Source organism: Macrobrachium rosenbergii, chromosome 8 (assembly GCF_040412425.1).
Source record: "Macrobrachium rosenbergii isolate ZJJX-2024 chromosome 8, ASM4041242v1, whole genome shotgun sequence".
In the NCBI taxonomy this organism is placed as follows: Eukaryota; Metazoa; Arthropoda; class Malacostraca; order Decapoda; family Palaemonidae; genus Macrobrachium; species Macrobrachium rosenbergii.
The window spans coordinates 9,011,098-9,030,514 of NC_089748.1; the positions used below are offsets into that span (position 1 = coordinate 9,011,098).

General features: G+C 39.5%; 1 protein-coding gene across 8 annotated transcripts in view; it reads right to left on the reverse strand.

Moving 5' to 3' along the window:
• Positions 1–2,173: 2,173 nt before the first annotated feature.
• LOC136840591 (synergin gamma-like) overlaps positions 2,174–19,417 on the reverse strand; it is a 244,305-nt gene continuing 227,061 nt past the window's right edge. For 3 of the 8 annotated variants that reach the window (XM_067107257.1, XM_067107258.1, XM_067107254.1), the window contains 4 exons: positions 10,298–10,422; positions 9,239–9,395; positions 8,942–9,087; positions 2,174–2,614 (listed from right to left, as the gene is read on the reverse strand). In XM_067107257.1, coding sequence (XP_066963358.1) covers positions 2,432–2,614; positions 8,942–9,087; positions 9,239–9,395; positions 10,298–10,422 — 611 coding nt within the window. In that variant the 3' untranslated portion in view covers positions 2,174–2,431. Of the gene's footprint in view, positions 2,615–8,920; positions 9,088–9,238; positions 9,396–10,297; positions 10,423–19,417 lie in introns of all 8 variants that reach the window. The other 5 variants (XM_067107259.1, XM_067107255.1, XM_067107256.1 and 2 more) reach the window with 3 other exon arrangements.

Genomic DNA, 19,417 nt, shown 5'->3' on the forward strand with positions numbered 1-19,417 from the left:
TTAACCCTCTAATGCCGAGCCTCTATTTACAAAAGTGTCTGTCGTATGCCGGCGGCGTTCGGGAGTTAGCGCCGAAGCGGAAAAAAAGTTTTTTTCAAAAAATCAGAGCACGCTAGTTTTTAAGATTAAGAGTTCATTTTTGGCTCCTTTTTTTTTGTCATTGCCTGAAGTTTAGTATACAACCATCAGAAATGAAAAAAAATATCATTATCATATATAAATATTTAAATATATGACAGCGCAAAAAAATTTTTTTATATATTGTATACAAATCGCGCTGTGAGCAAAACGGTTAAAGCTAACGAGTTATTTTTTTTCTTTGTATTGTACACTAAATTGCAATGATTTTGGTATATAACAAATTGTATAACGATCAAAGCAATGCAGAGAAAATATTATCACAAAATGATGCATGAATTCGTAACGCACAGACGTAAAAAAAGTTTTTTTCAAAAATTCACCATAAATCGAAATATTGTGCTAGAGACTTCCCCTTTGTTGCAAAGTGAAGGTAATTGATTGAATATTACTAGACTGTAAGTGTTTTAGCTTACAATTGCAGTTTTCGACCATTTCGGTTGAGTTAAAGTTGAACAAAAGTAGGATTTTTTCTATTTATCGTGATTTATATGAAAATATTTCAATTTCAAAACTGATAAAAGCTACAACCATGAGTTATTTTTTGTTGTATTCTACATGCAATTGTGCACATTTCCATATATAAAACTTTATGTAACGACTAAAATAAAACAGTGCAAACATTACGACAAAGTGACGAAAGAATTTCTGAGATGTTCGGCCAAGTTACCGCGCGAACGTAAGGAAAAAGTTTTTTCAAAAATTCATCATAAATCGAAATATTGTGCTAGAGACTTCCAGTTTGTTGCAAAATGAAGGTACATGATTGAATATTACTAGAATGTAAGAGTTTTAGCTTACAATTGCGTTTTTCAACCATTTCGGTCGAGTTAAAGTTACCGGAAGGTTGAAATTTTGGCACATCATGATTTATATGAAAATATTTCGAAACTGATAAAAGATACAACCATGAGTTATTTTGTGTTGTATTCTACATGAAATTGCACACATTTTCATATATAAAACTTTATGTAGCGACTAACATAAAACGGTGCAAACATTACGACAAAGTGACAAAAGAATTTCAGAGATGTTCGGCCGAGTTACCGTGCGCGGACGTAAGGAAAAAGTTTTTTTTCAAAAATTCACCATAAATCGAAATATTGTGCTAGAGACTTCCAGTTTGTTGCAAAAGGAAGGTACATGATTGAATATTACTAGAATGTAAGAGTTTTAGCTTACAATTGCGTTTTTCAACCATTTCGGTCGAGTTAAAGTTCACCAAAGGTTGAAATTTTGGCACATCATGATTTATATGGAAATATTTCAAAACTGATAAAAGCTACAACCATGAATTATTTTCTGTTGTATTCTACATGAAATTGCACACATTTCCATATATAAAACTTTATGTAACGACTAATATAAACCGGTGCAAACATTACGACAAAATGACGAAAGAATTTCTGAAATTTTCTGCCTAGTTACCACGCAGATGTAAGGAAAAAGTTTTTTCAAAAATTCACCATAAATCGAAATATTGTGCTAGAGACTTCCAATTTGTTGCAAAATGAAGGTAAATGATTGAATATTACTAGAATGTAAGAGTTTTAGCTTACAATTGCATTTTTCGACCATTTCGGTCGAGTCAAAGTTGACCGAAGGTTGAAATTTTTTGTAGTCGACATACGGTACGTCCACTCGGCACCCAACAACAATTTTAGTCGACGTACGATACGTCCAGTCGGCGTTTAAGGGTTAATATGCTTTCATTCAAACACTGCTTTTTTATTTTACTTCACTTTCATGAACTGTGCTTAGTACTGCATAAATTTATTGCTGAGTTAGTGCCATTTTGCCTTCATGTCCTTCTTAGAAAAGGACCTACTCTGTGTAGGGATAAAGACACTGTTTTACCTAAACATTCCCTGTTGTAAAGCAGGGGTCTTATATGCTATAAAATAAACTACTTGGTCCATGGAACCAAACTATAAAATAAAGTACTTGGTCCATGGATCCAAAACAAGATAAACTTTGTTTTCTTAATTATTCCAAATATATTCAAACACAACAGCAGGTTTAATGTAGACAACTGTTGAATAGGTAAACTGCATATATTTAAATGCTTGCTAAATTGAGGTTAAAATACATTTAATATATATCAAACATACTTCTACTCTGTATTTTAGCAAATGTTAAGGATAAAATTATGAGTGACACTACTAGTGAAAAAGAGCATTGCATTTGTGATTGGTAATGTCTCCTGGAATGTAAAAGGAAGAATGAATGAATGACTAGATGAGCAGTAGTAGAAAATAACTTAATATTGTTTCATACACATCCATAGATAGCATCAAAGTAAAGTGACAGGTGTTAGAGATGGTAAAAGAAGATCTACACAGTTAAGCCAAAGATTAGCACATGGGGGATGATATGAGTGACCTCCGTATGTCAATTTGCTACCACCTCCAGCTAGGCAAACGCCACATACTTCGCCTTCATTCATCTGGTTCTCACTTCCTGGCATTTCCACCTGCTAATAAAACAAAACAAAAAATATTTCATTGTATATTCATAAAACAGGATAGCAAGTAGCTTATGTTCTGCTTAATTAGTCTCAATGGTCTTATGGTAGTATATTTTAAAAGGTGAACATCTTCTGAGGAGTTACAAAACTCACTGCCAACAACTCAACATCAACAATTCATTACCAAAAACAGGAAGAAAGACATGTGTGTGTGTGCATGTGTGTACACATAATATTTTCTAGTATTTCTTTTAAAGATTCAAATATACAGAAAGAAAACAGTCAAATTAAGATATACTGCATTTACTTCACAGAACATACACATATACTGTACAGTACTGGATAGACAAAGTAAAATCAAAATTTTTCTTTCCCTTATCTGTCTGAATAAACTGAAGTTCCATTTCCAAAGAAGGGTTTATTAAATGTTTTTACTAATATCAGAGTAAAAGACTACACTTCCTCTGTCTGAATAAGCTGAGGGGCTATTTCCAGAGAATCTCCATTATTACTCCTAAACCAGAGTATTAACTGTTTTGGGTGAGGCATTTGACACTAAAATCAGAGTGAAAGACTAAAAATATTTGAGTAAATAAATAATAAAAAGAAAATGTTAGTGATGAATTGCTTGATAATGAATATGATTGGTGGTGAACTTTTGACAGGGAATTGTGGGTGGTGAATATTGGGCGGTGAATATACAACTTCTGAGTACTGAAAAGGCTGGTTGGGGAACACAAGTACAGTAATTGAATAAAACTATGTTTAATAACAAACCTATAACTTATAGTGCCATTTTGTTTGCCATGAAAGGTTTCCCCGGCAAACTTCCATAAGTAGAAGATGATAATCCATCACCAACCAGTGAGTATTGTACTGTACTAGCATCGTATGGTCTAGGAAATCTCAGCTGTAAACCCAATTCATTCCTTGTTTGTCTGTGCCCCCACATACTTTGTCCCCAGACCAGTCAAAGATTTATCGAGGGTAGGCATTTGTTTTTCTATTCATCTGCAGGGAATTGTCGTCTTCCTTATGACTGACTTTCATCATCCTAGTACCCTGGAAGAGTTTAAGTGCAAGAATTTCCTTCCTGAGATTTATCATCAGGTTTTTTTTATATAGTTATACTTTATATTTTTTCATTTTATAGGTTTTCTTGTAATTCAAGAATTTAACGAATGCTCTAGGATAACTTGTTTGCATGTTAGCAGCCTTTTGTCTTCCTCTAGTGCAGGCACTGCCACTTATGTCTTTGTAGACCAGTGCCTGCTATGGTTTACTGGTTCTTACTTAACTACTTAGAGTATTACTGTCTCTGTAACAATTTGAGTTTGAAAGCATTCTTACTTATCTACTTACAGTATTACTGTGTCTGTAACAATCTGAGTTTGTAAGCATTCTTATTTTTTTTAAATGCCTTTGTGACATGTATTTCTTTTGGATCATTATGTTTTGTTTCTGTGATGGCTAATTATTGTATTATGCATTAAGTAATATTGTCGTGTGGGGAAGTTGTTTATCATTTGTTCTTTATCATTACTCTAGTTTATTAGTAAGTGTAGATAATTCTCCTCATATCCAAAAATATGACTGATCGCCATAAACACCTCATTCACCACTGAATCTGATGGCATTCATGACATGGGTGATCCATGTGCCTGTGTACAACTAAGTGAGTATTCTGGAAGTCAGTCAATACTTGAAAGCTAGTATGGAGTGTAGAGCATAAATAACCTAAGTGCAGCAAAAGCTGTGAGATGCAAGAAGATGGGAATCATGCTGTTTGGCACATGTCAGCTGAGCTATCAGAGCCAGATGACACACACTGAGTGTTAATAGCATGCATTTGTGTGTTGTGATGAGCAGATTTTATTATCCTGTGTTTGTTTCTTGTCTGCAAGATGGATGGAAAATGCTGACACTTCCTGATCCATCTATTAGCAACTAAAAGGTGCATAAACATTTGCAGTTTACTGTGCAGCATGACTTGAAGCCTCTGAATGACAGGATGAGTACTTTGCAGAGGGCTTGGCAGACACCGTATGGCTTAATATGAAGAGAAGTCACACAATTCATTTCTCTGTGCATGACTACTAAACAATCAACGCAGGGATATTATCATTATTAATAGATAGTTTGTCCATACTACAGTATACTAGTCATACACAGAGAGAATGAGAAGTGTGTGACGCCCAAGAAGCTTCAACATATGAAGAACTGATCTCATTATCTGGAGTGCTGTAAGAGGTACTTGGGCTACCTATGGCCTAAGAGACTTTATTCTTGTAAGATTTATCAGACAAGAGGATGTGGAACAACAGCACTCAGTCACCTACGCACCTCAACAGTAGGTGATAAATGGTGTACAAAAAGGGCCAACATGAATTTGGAAATTGTGTCACGACTAGTAGCCAGTCAGGGGAGGGCAACCTCTTAAGGTAACAATGAGAGGAGCTATGAAGTTCTGCTTCTAAGAACACTTATCCTGAGAGGTTCTTAGTCTAGTTCTGGATATTTTGCTCCATCTTCTATGAGAGTTGTGTCTAGAGCAAACTTTCAGGCTTACTAACCCTGGAGCCCAGTGCAACTCTTACACTTCCCTGAACTCTCAGACAGTACTGAAGAGCCCCCTGATGCAGATGAAGAACCACCAGATTTAAATAACTCTTAAAAATATGAAACACCCACCACAACATACCTCTGGGAACAACCTTGATCCAGCGAATGAGGATCCATCTCAACATTTCCCATAAGCTCTGGCCATGTTAACAGGGAGCTACCATGCATCTCTACTGGGGCATAATAATCACAATATACAAAATTCACAATTGTCTCAATAAGGTAATAATATTTAATGGTGAAGGGTTAACAATATTTTACTCAAATTTTTAAGTCCTTCAATGGAAGCTTGTCTCCTGATACTGTGGAGTACGCGGGAGAATTTATGAACACAACCTTGTGTGGTGCTGATCGTCTGAGGTTACTGATTTCTCTCTCTAGAGACATAGTTTTTATTATTTGTTTGTATATTTCACCTCTTATTTTTGTTTTCCACTAATTCTGACTTCTTTACTAGCATTGCAGTTGGTGTGATATTTGCTTGAAATTTTGAATTTCTGTAGGTGGTAGCCACCAATTCCTGAGAGGACTGTGCTGAAGATGACTGACAAACATATGCTAAATTTAAGATGTGCACTTTTGGGAACTGCAAGTCTCGTGACTTTGAATTTGTGATTTTTACATCCACATCATGATGGTGATGGAGGAAACCAGCATGACTAAATAGAAACGAATGCAGCAAGTGGTGATTAGGTTGTGATGTGACTACGATACTCTGTTATTAACAGAGAATACTGTGCTTTTGCAAGCTGGACAGTCTTGGATGTAACAAACCAGATATTCTATTCCAAACCAGATATTCTATTCCAGCTAATGAATAGAGGAAAGTGTTCTACACTTCAGTGGAGTCATTGTTTCCATGATGTGAATTTTAGTTTAGTGGTATCTGTTAAATTTATAAGGATAGCATTTTGTACATAACAGCATTTACTTTGTTATTTGTTTGACTAAGTAATGTACATATTATTGGTTAAATTTGGTTTAAGTGCATGGTTGTGAATGTTTGTGATGTGTGTATATATATGTTTGTGGATACAAAGTTAAAAGTACTGTGTTTTGTCTCCTTTCCCCTAAGTGATCCCAGTTAAATATACTACCACAAAATGCAAGCCCCCATTAAACTGAAATGCTTTCTTTTTTCACCCATATAAAGTCTACTCAAAGAGATTTAAAATGGTACAAAGATGTGACAATCATGATGGAGAAAGGGGCAATGTTAATAACAGATAAATGCCAGATCTTATTCATATTTTTATCATTCCAAAACTAACTGGAGGCTGGCGTCCCATAATTGACCACAGACTTCTGAATCAATTTCTTGTGCAAACTCTTTTCTGGCATCACTCCACAAACCAATCTACACAGATAACAGCTTGGGAAAAATTGACTCTAAAGAAACATATTTCTAAGTTCTTGTATACTTAGGTTTCTGGAAGTTTCATTTGTAATACCAGTAACAATCTGAGAGAAAGGGAACTGAATAAGGTCTCATAATCTCTGGATCTCTGGAGAAAATGAATGCCAGAGAGTTTTTCTGCATGCATCACAAAAAACATGACAGTAGATCTATTATGGTGGCAAGACATCAGCAAATTAAATAGAGGTAGAGTAGTAGTCCCATCTGTTCAAGAAATTTCCTTTTTCAGATGCCAAAATACAGGGTTGGGAACCAGCTTATCAGATTTTCAGGAGACAAGCATCTGGTTCCTAGGAAGCAAAGGCTGTCACATAAAATACCTAGAACTGGCTCTAAAAACCTTCAAGTTGCAGGAGTTGGGCAGGGCAATAAGAGTACTGTCATTTCCAACAAAACAACAAAAGTTGCTTATTTAACATTTGATATGGGCACAATGTCAGAGAGCTTGAGTCAACTGGCCATAAAGATTTTCACGTGGGCTGAGGAACATGCAGTAAACCGTCACCAACTCTCGCCCATGAAACAAATGCTCCAGAAAACAGCCTGGCCAGAAAGGAATATTTTCTGACCTCAGAATGCTCAATCCATCCTGATATTGTTCCATACTATAACAACTATAGAGAACCTTGATTGTGGACTTGCTTGCCACCAAAAGCAACAAGGTGCCACTGTGTTGTTCACCCCTGACAACTCTGACAGCCTGGATGGAGGATGCATCCATAAATCCATGGGACAATATGAAGGCCTGGGCATTCCTACCATTTACAGTAATGAGTAATTTAATGCTATGTGTTGGAATTCTGTCAACTGCCTTCTCAAGATCTACAAACATGTGGTAAAAATCTCTTCCTGTGATTGATACTTTTCCTGTAGTTGCCTCATTATAAAGACTGCTCCTGTTGCTACCTCTCTGGCATGAAGCCAAACTGATCATTAAACATTTTAATAATTTTTCTCTGCACTTCTTCAAGCACTTTATCCAGTATTTTTGTAGCATGCTCAAACAGTAGTCTTGTTCTTTTATATAATTCCCACATTACAGTGAATCCCATTTCCCTTTGTACAGTATATCATTACTGTGAGGCTTTTTTCCTCTCTTCTCGTCCCATCTCCTCCTTTGTCAGGTGAATTTCATGTACTGTATTCTAATAAGCTCATGGATGACAGGTTCTTCTGTCACTTTTAATAAGTCTCCTGTTATTCCCAATGTTCCAAACCTCATTTTTCATCTTCCTGGGAGCCCTTTTAACCTCTCCACTCAGTCAGTTTTCTATCTTGAATATATACTTGTCCCATTGCTGTGATTAAATTCTAATTCAAAACTCTGAACTACAATACTTTGCCTTTGCCACATGCCTTTTAATTGCCCTCTATCCTCCTCCCTGCCTATCTTTAGCCAGAGATTGATGGCTGTTTTCTCTCCAATTGTCCTCCTCCCTGCCCTATTTTCTGGCTGTCAAAGGTTAACAACACTGAATTGGAAACCGCAACTCGCCAAACTTTAGGGTACGCATATACTACTTATCCACTGGAAACTGAAGTTCTTTACTTCTTCCTTCAGTGAAGATTTGTCTGGGAAAAATTTCATCACAAAAAATGGCACTGTAAGTTATGAGTTTATAGTAGAAATGAATACTTTTTCTCTTTATATTTATATATATATTTTTTTAAATATTATATGAACTATCTAATAACCACCACAAAATTATCTACCTATAATTGTACTGATGTACTGCAGTGACTGGTTTCGTCACTTTCAATAAGTATACATAATGAAGATCTGTTGTGGAATACAGCAGAACATTAAGGAATCTGTTATATCTCATAATTAATAAAAAATACCCACTGCATATTAAAGTACACTGATATAAGCAGTTTAAGGTTTTCTTAACTCACAGGAGTACATATGGAAAAAACTCTATATTCTCAATATGTTTACCTTGACAGGCATTCACTGACTAGAAAAATTTATGGACATAATTTATTACCGTTACTAACTCCAAGTTTCAGGGCCCTCATAAATCAACTGTCTATTTCCAAATGACTAAAATAGTTCTTTCACTAAGATTTTGCTTTCATAAAATTTGCTTCCATTAATTTTAAACAACAGGAACTTTTCTTGAAACTGCATACTCATCATTTTCTCCAGGAAGTTAATTTATGGGCAACTTGCCACTTAATAATACAATAAAATGAATACAGCACCATCTTTCCATGCCATATCTAGATACCTTCCTTTAAAGAAAAACAAAAGATAGTATAAAACAGAAACTAACCTTGCTGTTCTGCTACTTTACCTTTGACAAACTGCTCTCTGAATCAAGGAGTATTTCCTCCCACAAAGACTTTGCCTGTGCTAACAATTGGTCAACCTTGATGCTTGTAGTCACGCGCTGACTTGACTTGGAAATTCGGTCACATACATACCAAACTTCCTGCAGATCTGACATGGACAAACAATATGAATTTTTCCATACTACACATTCAAGATTTATATGTTAGGTTATCAAGCCAAAATTTATGTAACATCATGAGCACCAGTTCAAATGTATTATAATTTAAACAATGGGGCTACTGGTACATTTCCAACTTACTAAATAAATAATCTTGCATCTGACTGGTCACAAGAACCTCAGACTTCAATTTCTTATCCATGAGTTTAGTTAAGATACCATGACCTTGCTCTAACAATTTCACACTTCCCTCTAAGCAGCGTTGCCATGATCCTGTGTGAGCCTCATCATAGCTATTCTGAAAATGACATAGATGATTTACAAATAATGTTTTGATTCAAATAATAATTTCTACCTAATTACAAACTGCAATAGAACTGTATCATAAATAAAAGTTGGTTGCGGGATGCATTCTATGTATGCCAGAGTTAATAAATGCTAAAAAAAAAAACCTTCCAATACTTTTTAATTTAAAGAGGTCATTTTATGTTAAAAATGAACTGGAGGGGTTTAACAAATGAGGGAACCATCAATTTATTCCATATCCAACAATTTTAGATAACAATAAAAAGAACATGACTAGGATACTATAAGTTGAGGTTAAGACACACAAGTAGTCATCACAGATTCTTCATTTGAAGCAAAAGCTAGCATTAAGCTTTTAGTTTAAGATTTACAATATCTGAGGAAACATATATAAACAGCTTGACTTTAGAAAAGAATACAACGCTGAAAGTAATATTCCTAAAGGGACAGACTTCCCTCCTTATAAAGCATTCCCTTTCAACATTAAAGTGTAATCACCATATTATTCCCTCGTGCACTTTCAAGGACCTCAGCATGTCACACATACTACATGCATTCCTTGGTTAGCTACAGTCATTCAGCAAGATGTATTTCCATATTTCATTCTAAAGCACTTTCAATTCCACCCTGTCACATATTTTCATAAAACCACAGGAGACCAAACAAGACAAGCAGAACTAAAAATAAGTAAAATTATGATTTTATATAAAAAAGAAAAAAGCTTAAAGGATCAGAAAAAACACACTGACATGCAAAATACAACACCAATCAAAAGCTTACGAATGAAGACTGGATTGATATAAAGCTTGCTTATACTGTATCAATCTTCCCATGAAAATCACTGTAATTTGCAGCAAATCTCTCCAAACAAACTTATCACAATTACATAAATACCTTTGAAGCTTCCTCTCTAATGATACTGTATTTGTCCATAAGTCCTCCAGTAAATGAATCTAACACAGCAGGTGAACCTGTAGACCGGGTAATTCCACTTGAACCATTTCCATTTGGTGATAAGCCTGCAGAGTGTCAAATTTGTGAATATCACGGAAAAACATGTCTTACAACTTCATTAAAATGACAAATTTTTAATCAATTTGTATTTTTCATAAATAAGAAACCTGATGTCTATGTATGATGGGGAAAATCTCTCTAGCATAGCTGGATCCAGTTAAAAATAGAACAAGGTTTGGTGACATCAGTGTATCAGGCAATGGGGAGAGACAGTAGGCGGGCCTGACCTGTTCTCCCCTTCACATATTCCATGAGTCGCCATTTATCTCTCAAACCATCTTCAAGCAAGACATGCGCTGCCCTTTCTAGCACCGAAGCTGGTTTTCTACACACTTCCTGTTCTTTCTACGCCTTGCATTCTGTTTTTTCACTCTGTTTTTAGTTTGTGTGTTTCTCTGACATATTGTGATTATCTATGTGTATTTGCATTCAAGAAATGCAAACCCATGAATAATCTAAGAAGGCTTTGCCTCAGAGGAAATGTCCTGGTGCAGGTAACAACCTACACTATCATTATCTTTCCTCTCTCGAAACTGATCCTCATTCGACTTGCAGCAGAAGCAGATCTAATGATTGCAATGTAAGTAACCCCTGTTCAGAGTGTCGTGATTGGTCTCCAGAGCAATGGAAGCGTTTTGGTAAGAAGAAATACAAGAGGAAAGGCTATTCCATCATGGGAAGGCTTTGTGCCTCCAATGGTGTCGGGTGCCACCATTCCTTCTTGTCCTTTCTCTCCTTCACCAGATTTGCCTCTCGTTGCATCTTCTTCTCAGGAAGAGTTTATTCCTTCTCGTCCTTCTATTGCTTCGTCTCTAGGTGTCATGTGCCTTAGCATGCACAGTATCGGAGACAGAACTTGATGATGATGCATAGGTTTGCCTAATTACCTCATGCCGCCAAAACAAAACGTATTCTGGGACACTTCTTTCTTGGCTCAGCCTGTGCTAACAAAAGTCTACGGCACCTAGGTCTTAGGTGACGAGTCCTTCTCAGATAGCAACGCAGTGCTCTGACAGGGCAAAGCAGTAACTCCTAAGGATCACTGTTAACAAAATCCCTAAGGGAAGGAATGGATAACAAGGCAAACCTGTCAACATGAACCGAGGGATTTTGAGTCTTAGCCACAAAATCCCACAAAATTCGAAAGCCACAGACCCCCAACCCCTGGCGTGTTTAATGTCATAATCTAGACCATAGAGATTTCCCAGGATGAGGAGATGTCCAGGTCTTTCAGATGGAGAACTAAAGTGAACCCCCAGTATTTGCGTTCTCACGATTCGCAGACTCACCTATTCGCGAATTTCTCTATGGAACATATATACACATTATTCATGGAAAATTCGCCTATTGGCGGTATTTTTCACTGAGAAATATTCACTAATTACTGTATTTTCATATTTTCATGACTAAATGCACTTCTTGTGATAAAACTATTAAAATACTCAATTATAAGCATTTTTAGAGGGTTTTTTTGTTTGAACTATCAAAATAGGCAGTTCTAAGTGTTTTTAGAGTGGTTTTAAGTATTCATGGATTTTAGCTATTCTCTGGGGGTTATGAATCCCCCTGCAAATACGGGGGGTTTACTGTAAATCCTACATCAGCTCTATAGCCCTTGATGGCTGAAACAGAAAGGCCTTTCTCTGTTCTAAGACAGATTAGGAAGTCCACTATCTGTTGAACAGAAGTTCTGAGTGGAGAGAAACCCCGTCAACAACACCAATCATAGTAGATGGCCTACTTGCCCTGTGTACACAGCCGACGAAGGTCTACTGAGGTAGTTGGACTTCTGAGTCACTGCTCAGCAAGAAAAACCTCTCGCTCATAAGAGACTGGATAACCTCCAGTCGTGAAGAGACAGGGACCCTACCGATTGGTGGTACCTTTCTACATAAGGCTGGTCAAGGGGGAATCTCTCTTGGCACTACTGACAGCAGAGACAGAAGATCCAGGAACCACTCTGCTTGGGGCCACAAAGGAGCTACTAGGGTCACCCTGAGATTCTTGGAACTCATCACTCTGTTCAGGACATGATGGATCAAGCAGAATGGAGGGAAGGCGTAAACTTCCAGGTTGTCCCAAGGATGTTGAAGGGCATCCTCCGCCACAGCAAATGGATCCGGGACCACCAAACAATAGGCCTCTAGCTTTCTGTTGAACCTTGTAGCAAAGAGGTCTGACATGGGTCTTCCCCACAGATGAAACAGCCTGTCCGCTACGTCCTGATGCAGAGACCACTCCGTACCTAGAACTTGTCCCTGATAACCCAGAATGTACCTGGCCATGAGCTCCACCAAGTTGTCGAATGCCCACTGGTGCAATTCTAATGTCAGCGAGTGAAGTTGGCGTGACACCAGGAAGACAGCTTTCAATTCCAACAGGTTGATGTGGAGCTACTTGTCCTGAGAGTTCCACAACCCCAAAGTCAGGAGCTCTTCCAGATGAGCACCCCAACCTTCAGTAGATGCATCTGAGGACAGAAGATCCAGCGGGGGCGAATGAAGAGGAACTATCAGGTTCTGGTCGTCCAACCACCACAAGAGGTCGCTTACCATCTCTGCTGACAGAGGGACCTGGAGCTGAGGGGAGTCTCCTGCTGGGGACCAAAACTCCTTCAGTCTCCACTGTAGGGACCGAATATGAAGATACCCATGAGGGACCAGCTTCTCCAGAGAAGTCAAGAGGCCCAGAACTACTGTACTTGCCACTGGTGAACTGGTTGCTCCTTCTTCGAAAGGAAGAAGCAAGCTACAGCCCTGAACCTCTCTATCCTCTGGTCCAAAGTGAAAACTCACAACAAGGCTGTGTCTATCACCACTCCCAGGTACAGAATCCTCTGGCTGGGAAGAAGATTGGACTTTCCAGATTTATCACGATACCTAGGTTGAGACAAAACTCAAGAAGATGGTCCCTGTCCCAAATCAGCCTTTCCCCAGAACTTGTGAAGACCAAACAACCGTCAAGATATCTCAACAGGCGAATCCCCTGAGCATGAGCCCATGTCGACACTAGGGTAAGGACTCTTGTGAACAGTTGTGGAGCTGTTGTCAGTCTGAAGCAAAGGACCTTGAACTGGAACACTTGCTCCCCAACACTGAAGCGGAGGAACTTCCTGGACAAAGGGTGGATAGGAATCTGAAAGTAGGTGTCCTTCAAGTCTACAGACAACATGAAGTTGTTATCCCTTACTGCTGCTAAGACTGTCCGGGGTGTGTCCGTTCTGAAGTTTGACTTCCTGATGAAAAGGTTCAGAGTTGAGAGATATATCATTGGTCTCCGATCGCCAGTGGCTTTTGGTACCAGGAAAACTTGACTGTAGAACCCCGGAGATGGACAAACCAGCTTTTCCACTGCCCCTTTGTCCATCATCTTCCTCACTTCTTCTTGGAGCTAAGTGCTTTGGAGAGCATTGGGTGTAAGTCAGGTGTAGGAGAGGTCGATCGGAGAGAGGAGGGGGGAAGTTGAAACGAAGTAGATACCCTACCCAAAGGACATCTACTATCCACGGTTCCACTCTGTGTATCTGCCACATAGCCCAGTGGCTCACCAGACATCCCCCCATCAGTGGCAACGGGTGGGGAGTGGCACCCAATCTATCAACGTCCTCCCGTCTTTGTCCCTACTCCTCCTCACTGGTTTCGAAGAACGAGATTGAAAGGGACACTGCTGAGGCTGCTCCCTTGGTGCTGGAGTCAGCTGGGAAACCTTAGATGAAGCCGCAGGTCTTGAAGACTTCCTGGGAGGAGAGTGCCTACTTTGTCTTGGAGCGGAAGAGTGAGACTGAGATGAAGACTTAGCCACTGCCTGTTGGACAAAACGATCATTAGTGTTGGCCCGATGTCTGACAATTGCAGCTTCCAGTTGTTCCATAGGCAGGAGAAGCTGAGACCCTAGGAGGTCTCCATTCGGCAAGGATAGCAAAGAGTCTGCATCCCTTCTCATCAGTATGAAGTTAGCCCATAAATTAGCATTCAACTGGCCTAGGTATGATATGGCCTTAGCACCAGATTGTACTAATTTGATGAAAGACAGACTTTCAAACGAAATTCTCGCAGAACAGGATGAAGGAGCCTCAGATCTCTCAGAGAGATTGTTGAACTCATGAATGAGATCAATAACCTCCCTGTAGGAAGCAAGAAACTCTTGATTCTCCCCATCCTTTGCTTCATGCACAGAAGGCTGATGCCCTGAGGTAGACAGAAGAGGGATCCCAATCACTTGCTGGACGTAGGCTATCCCTTGCCAATGACGAGTCACGTCCACAAACGTAGGAACACGGCCATGCATTAGTTCTTGGACCAGAAGAGTCACGTATGCAGACACGCAAAGATGAATGACATACGTGATCCCTTTCAGGAGAACGAAAAACTGAAGCCTTGGCGAGTCACGTCCACGGACTCAGGAAGACAAACGACACACATGGGTCCTTCTAGGTGAACGAGACACAGAATATTTCAGCCTCATGGGAGCCGGAGAACCACTGTCACTATCAGATCCACGGAGGGTCCTAGAAGCACGCCAAAGGTAAGCTAAACGTCCGTTCCCATCATCAAGGTCATGGCTAAGAACACGTCCGCGGACGACACGGTCAGGAAAGGAAACCCTAATCCTCGAAGAAGAACGTCTCGTAGGTCTCGGAACAACTGGACTTCTAACAGGAGGTTCCACCACTTTCGACTTCTTAATTCTTTCCGCTAAACTTGCACGGAATGAGGAGGAGAAGAATAAAAGACTGAAGCCGACTTCTGAGGGGTTGCAGAGCAATGAACACCATCCAGGAACACAGATGCGACTACATCAGCGTATGCGAAATGGAGACACACATCCGTGGGAAGAAACTGACGAAACAGTTCTTGGCTTCTCCGACAGCAAAGCGACAAGGTTTTCAATCCTCCGTCTAAATCAAGCCCGAGTAGGGGGAGACAAAGACAATGAAGAGGACAAAGAAGAAGAAGACGGAAGCCTACACGCCTTTTCTTGACAGAAGGCCCGCCATACCTCTCTCAAAAAACAGAATCCAGTCTGTCCACCACATTCTGAACAAATGCCTCCGAAGGATCACCAACTGCAGAAGATGAAGCAACTCAACAGACTTGAGAGCATTCCCATGTGACACATCCTTAGAAAGCTAAGTAGCTACAAAAATATCTAGCTTGGAAACAACAGAAGATGCTGTAATTTTGGTAGGATTGGAAAGAGAAAAATTAATCGAGGCAGAAGTAAGAGATTTGCCAATAACCAAAGAAAAAGCATGTAAAGAACTAACAAGTGCATTTTGAAGGAAAAAGCAAATGGGCTAGCAAACAAGGATTTAAAGTGAACAATAGATGAAGAGAGTGGTTAAGCAATCTATCAAGTCAACATAACATCAGAATAAGTACAACTCACTAGTACAGACATTATTACTAATAACGCTTGTCCATGCCTATATAATTTATTCCTATCAGTACTAACAACTTTAATTAGTAATGCTTGTCCATGCCTACATAATTTATTCCTATTGGTGCTAACAGTGGGGGCTGTAGAGGATTTGGTGGGGACTGACTGGACAAAAGTGTTGTACTAAAGTTTGAGGATCAATTCTGTACACCATTTTAAACATTTCCAAGACTGGTGCCAAGAATTCTGATGATCTGTTTGGTGTTATGCCACAATTTACCTTTGTGCTTAATGTATTTAAGATTTGGTCCTATGCTAAGATATCAGCTATATTCTGAGCTTCTGGATTGTTTTTTCTAAAATTAGTTCAGTTAGTTGGAGTCCACACAATGTAAGTACAGTCTCTGAAGTTGAAACCTTAAAGTTCAAAGTCAAAGACACACAAAATTAACATACACCAAATGGGGAATAAAGAGGATGATGATGGTGCTCTTTTTTCTATTCAAAACTACAAGAGAATATATAAAGATAAATCAGAAGAGTGTCAACTTACACCAAACTATAAAATGATTAGCCACATTGCAATAATAACTATCTCATCAGAAGCATTACAAGTGTTACCAAACATGTTCATTAGTCAAATTTGCATGTGCAGAGGTGTGTACACTTCCACCGTTGTTTCTTGCAAGCACATCTTCCACTATAACCCTTTTCACTTTGGCAACGACATTTCAGTAATCCACCACAAGCTTTTGATGCCATTGGCATTGTTGTCCATACTGGGTTCCAAGACTGGCTCGCTCTCTTCACTGTCCATCCCCAGCCTTCTGGAGAGGGTGTATGCTGCAGTGAAATGTCACAGGTGGCCCAGATTCCAGTCTGGTAAGCAGCAGGCTTTGAGTGCTCCAGAAGTGCACTCTGTGTAGGCGGGATGGATTCCACTGATTTGCTTCTCTGACAGAACATTTCCTTCCATGCATCACTGACTGAGGTCACTTGGCTAGTCTTATCATACACAACTACCGTGTACCGTTCCAGAAGTCTGAAACGTGAATCTTCTAGTCTAGCTCATGAAATGGACTCTCTGCCATTTGTTTGAAGACATCTGTCACCTCTGGATAGCACTTCCATGCTTCCCAGGCATGCAGTTTTCCCTCTCTCAAAGAAGGAAGATACTGAGTCACAGCATGTAAAGCTATGAAAAGCTAGTAAGGCAATGGATTTGTCTTTTCCTAGAGCCGGGGTGAGTGTATTGATGTGGATGTAGTTGAATTTTCTTCCAACAACAAATGAAACCCAAATATCAACTGCTGGGCAAACAGTGCAAAATTGGCAGTACTTCCCAATGAGGATGACAATGACATCGGTGTCTGCAGTACGTATCAAACATGTGGTGTGGTCATTCTCTATAGCATCTGGCACATGATAGACCATTCTGGTGTCAGCCTCCTCATGGTCGCAGTGAGGTATCTGATGGGCTGATCCTCTGCACACGGCTGCACCACCAGACGTGACGATGACTTCTTTGTCAGAGGGAAACACACAGTGCTTGATCTCATATGTAAGGAATGCAAACAGTTCTTTCTTATTGTCTGGACTGCATAGAAAGTCTTGCCATTAGCCAGGAATCCCATTCTGTGCTTCAACCTTTCTGCATACTCCTTTCCCTCTCTTTTCTCTCGTTTCTTTGATGCTGTTTTTCTTGTACCTGTCCTACACCGTATCCAGACGCTTGGCACTATCTAGTTGGTTTCCGAGGAATGGGAGGAAAACCTTCAAAGCATAGTCTCTAAAAGTTGCTATGCCTGCAGTTGGGAGAAAGTGAAGAACAGCAGTTCCAAGACGTCAAATTTTCTTGGAGGCTCTGTCTCGTTTGCTGTTTCTAGTGAAGTGAGAACTTCTGGCTGCACATGAAGGACCTCTGCCACTTCATCTGCTTCCTCTGGGCATGCAGGAACATTCAGGTCTTCCAGTTCTTCTGTATCAGAGGCATTTAACATCTCTCTCTGTTTTACTTGACTGAAGCAGGTCAAGAGATCCCTTTTTTTCCCCCAGGCACAGTCTTCCTCTGTCAGAAATAGATGGAGGGTAGGGATGATTTTCATGCATGAAGAAAGTGCTGATGTCTGATTCTCTGTTTAGTGCTACAATGTACAGTCATCAGAAAAGGTCATCATCTGCTTTCAGGGTTGTGATCTTGTGTCAGCTTGTCTTGATTTGGCTTTGGTTGCTCGAGACCAAGAGTGAAAAACCATGCTCCTTTATCAGTTCATGAATAGACCTGGTGCAATCCACAAGCACTGACTGTCTGTAGTCAATGTATTGACTCCTGCCAGTAAGTTCAATACTGCGGACTGTGTTAATAACAGAATCACTGACAACACCTCATGTATCCAGAGTATCATTGAGAAAAGATTTCCCAACTCCTTGATGGTGTTCACAAGGTTCAAAGCCTGCTGTTGGAAGGCTCTCTAGGAGACCAAACTCTCTGCATGGTGCAGATGTTTCTCAGTTCCCTGTTCCTGGCATGTGGTAGGAAAGGAGCCATCAAAATTAAATCCTACTGATTCAAAAATGTCCTCCTGGCAAATCTTTGCAGCTTTGGCAAGGATACTAGAATCTCTTTCATAATCACATTTTAGAACAGCTTTGATCAGTCTCTGCATTCCCTCTGAAAACACCAGTACTTCGTTTTTTTCCATCAGTCTGCACTTGTGCCTCTGGAAAATACTGTAGAATTTGCTCTTTAAACTGAGCTTTGTTTACTTCAATAATTGCTAATCCAAGTTCTTGCAGTCAATGCTCAGAAAACTACCGCAGCTCAGCATAACGAAAGTAAAAGGTTCCATCTTCAACAGAGCTCTCAGTGTGTGTCATCAGTTCAATGAATGCTCTTGTTTTATTCTGAGTTCAAACAAGCAAGGCAAGTGCTGTTTGGTTTCTATGGCGATCAAGTCTCCACCTGCAATTCTAGCCAGCAGTGCAGTATCTTGCAAGTCAGTAGCCATGCATCGAACATTTTCACCTGCATGCAACGTCATGAAGTCATGAAGATGGCCATCTGCTTTTGCACAGAAAATACGGATGTTATTTGGCTGAGTTGGATGGTTCCAGATTCGCTTCCTGACAGCGGACAATGACATCAGAACTGGCTGGTGTGTTGGCTTTCTCAGCATCTCCTTTTTTTTTATGCCCTTCCCAGTGTAGTGTTGCTAAACTTAGACCAGCACGATTTGTGCCACGGTGCCCTGTACAAATTTAAGTCTTCAGTTGTAATGTGCACAACAAAATTCAGTTCTACTGGTAACCTGCCTAGCTGTCTAAATGCCTTCACATTATTTTGAACTGTTTATAAGCTTGTCATTTGTCACCAACGAAAGCATTCAGTGGGCACTTCAATTTTTCACATGTACTGGTCTGGCATATCACACATGCAACCCAGTCCATCTTTGTAAATCTTTAGTCACACCTGGAACACAAAGAGGAAATAGAATTTTAGTCTAATACCAGGACAGTCAATCACTCATTCATCTTTCCCAGCTAAAATGACTGACAAAATGTATGCTAAGAACATTCCCAAAACAGCATAATAGAGCACATATGTTTTTAGCAATGGTGGAT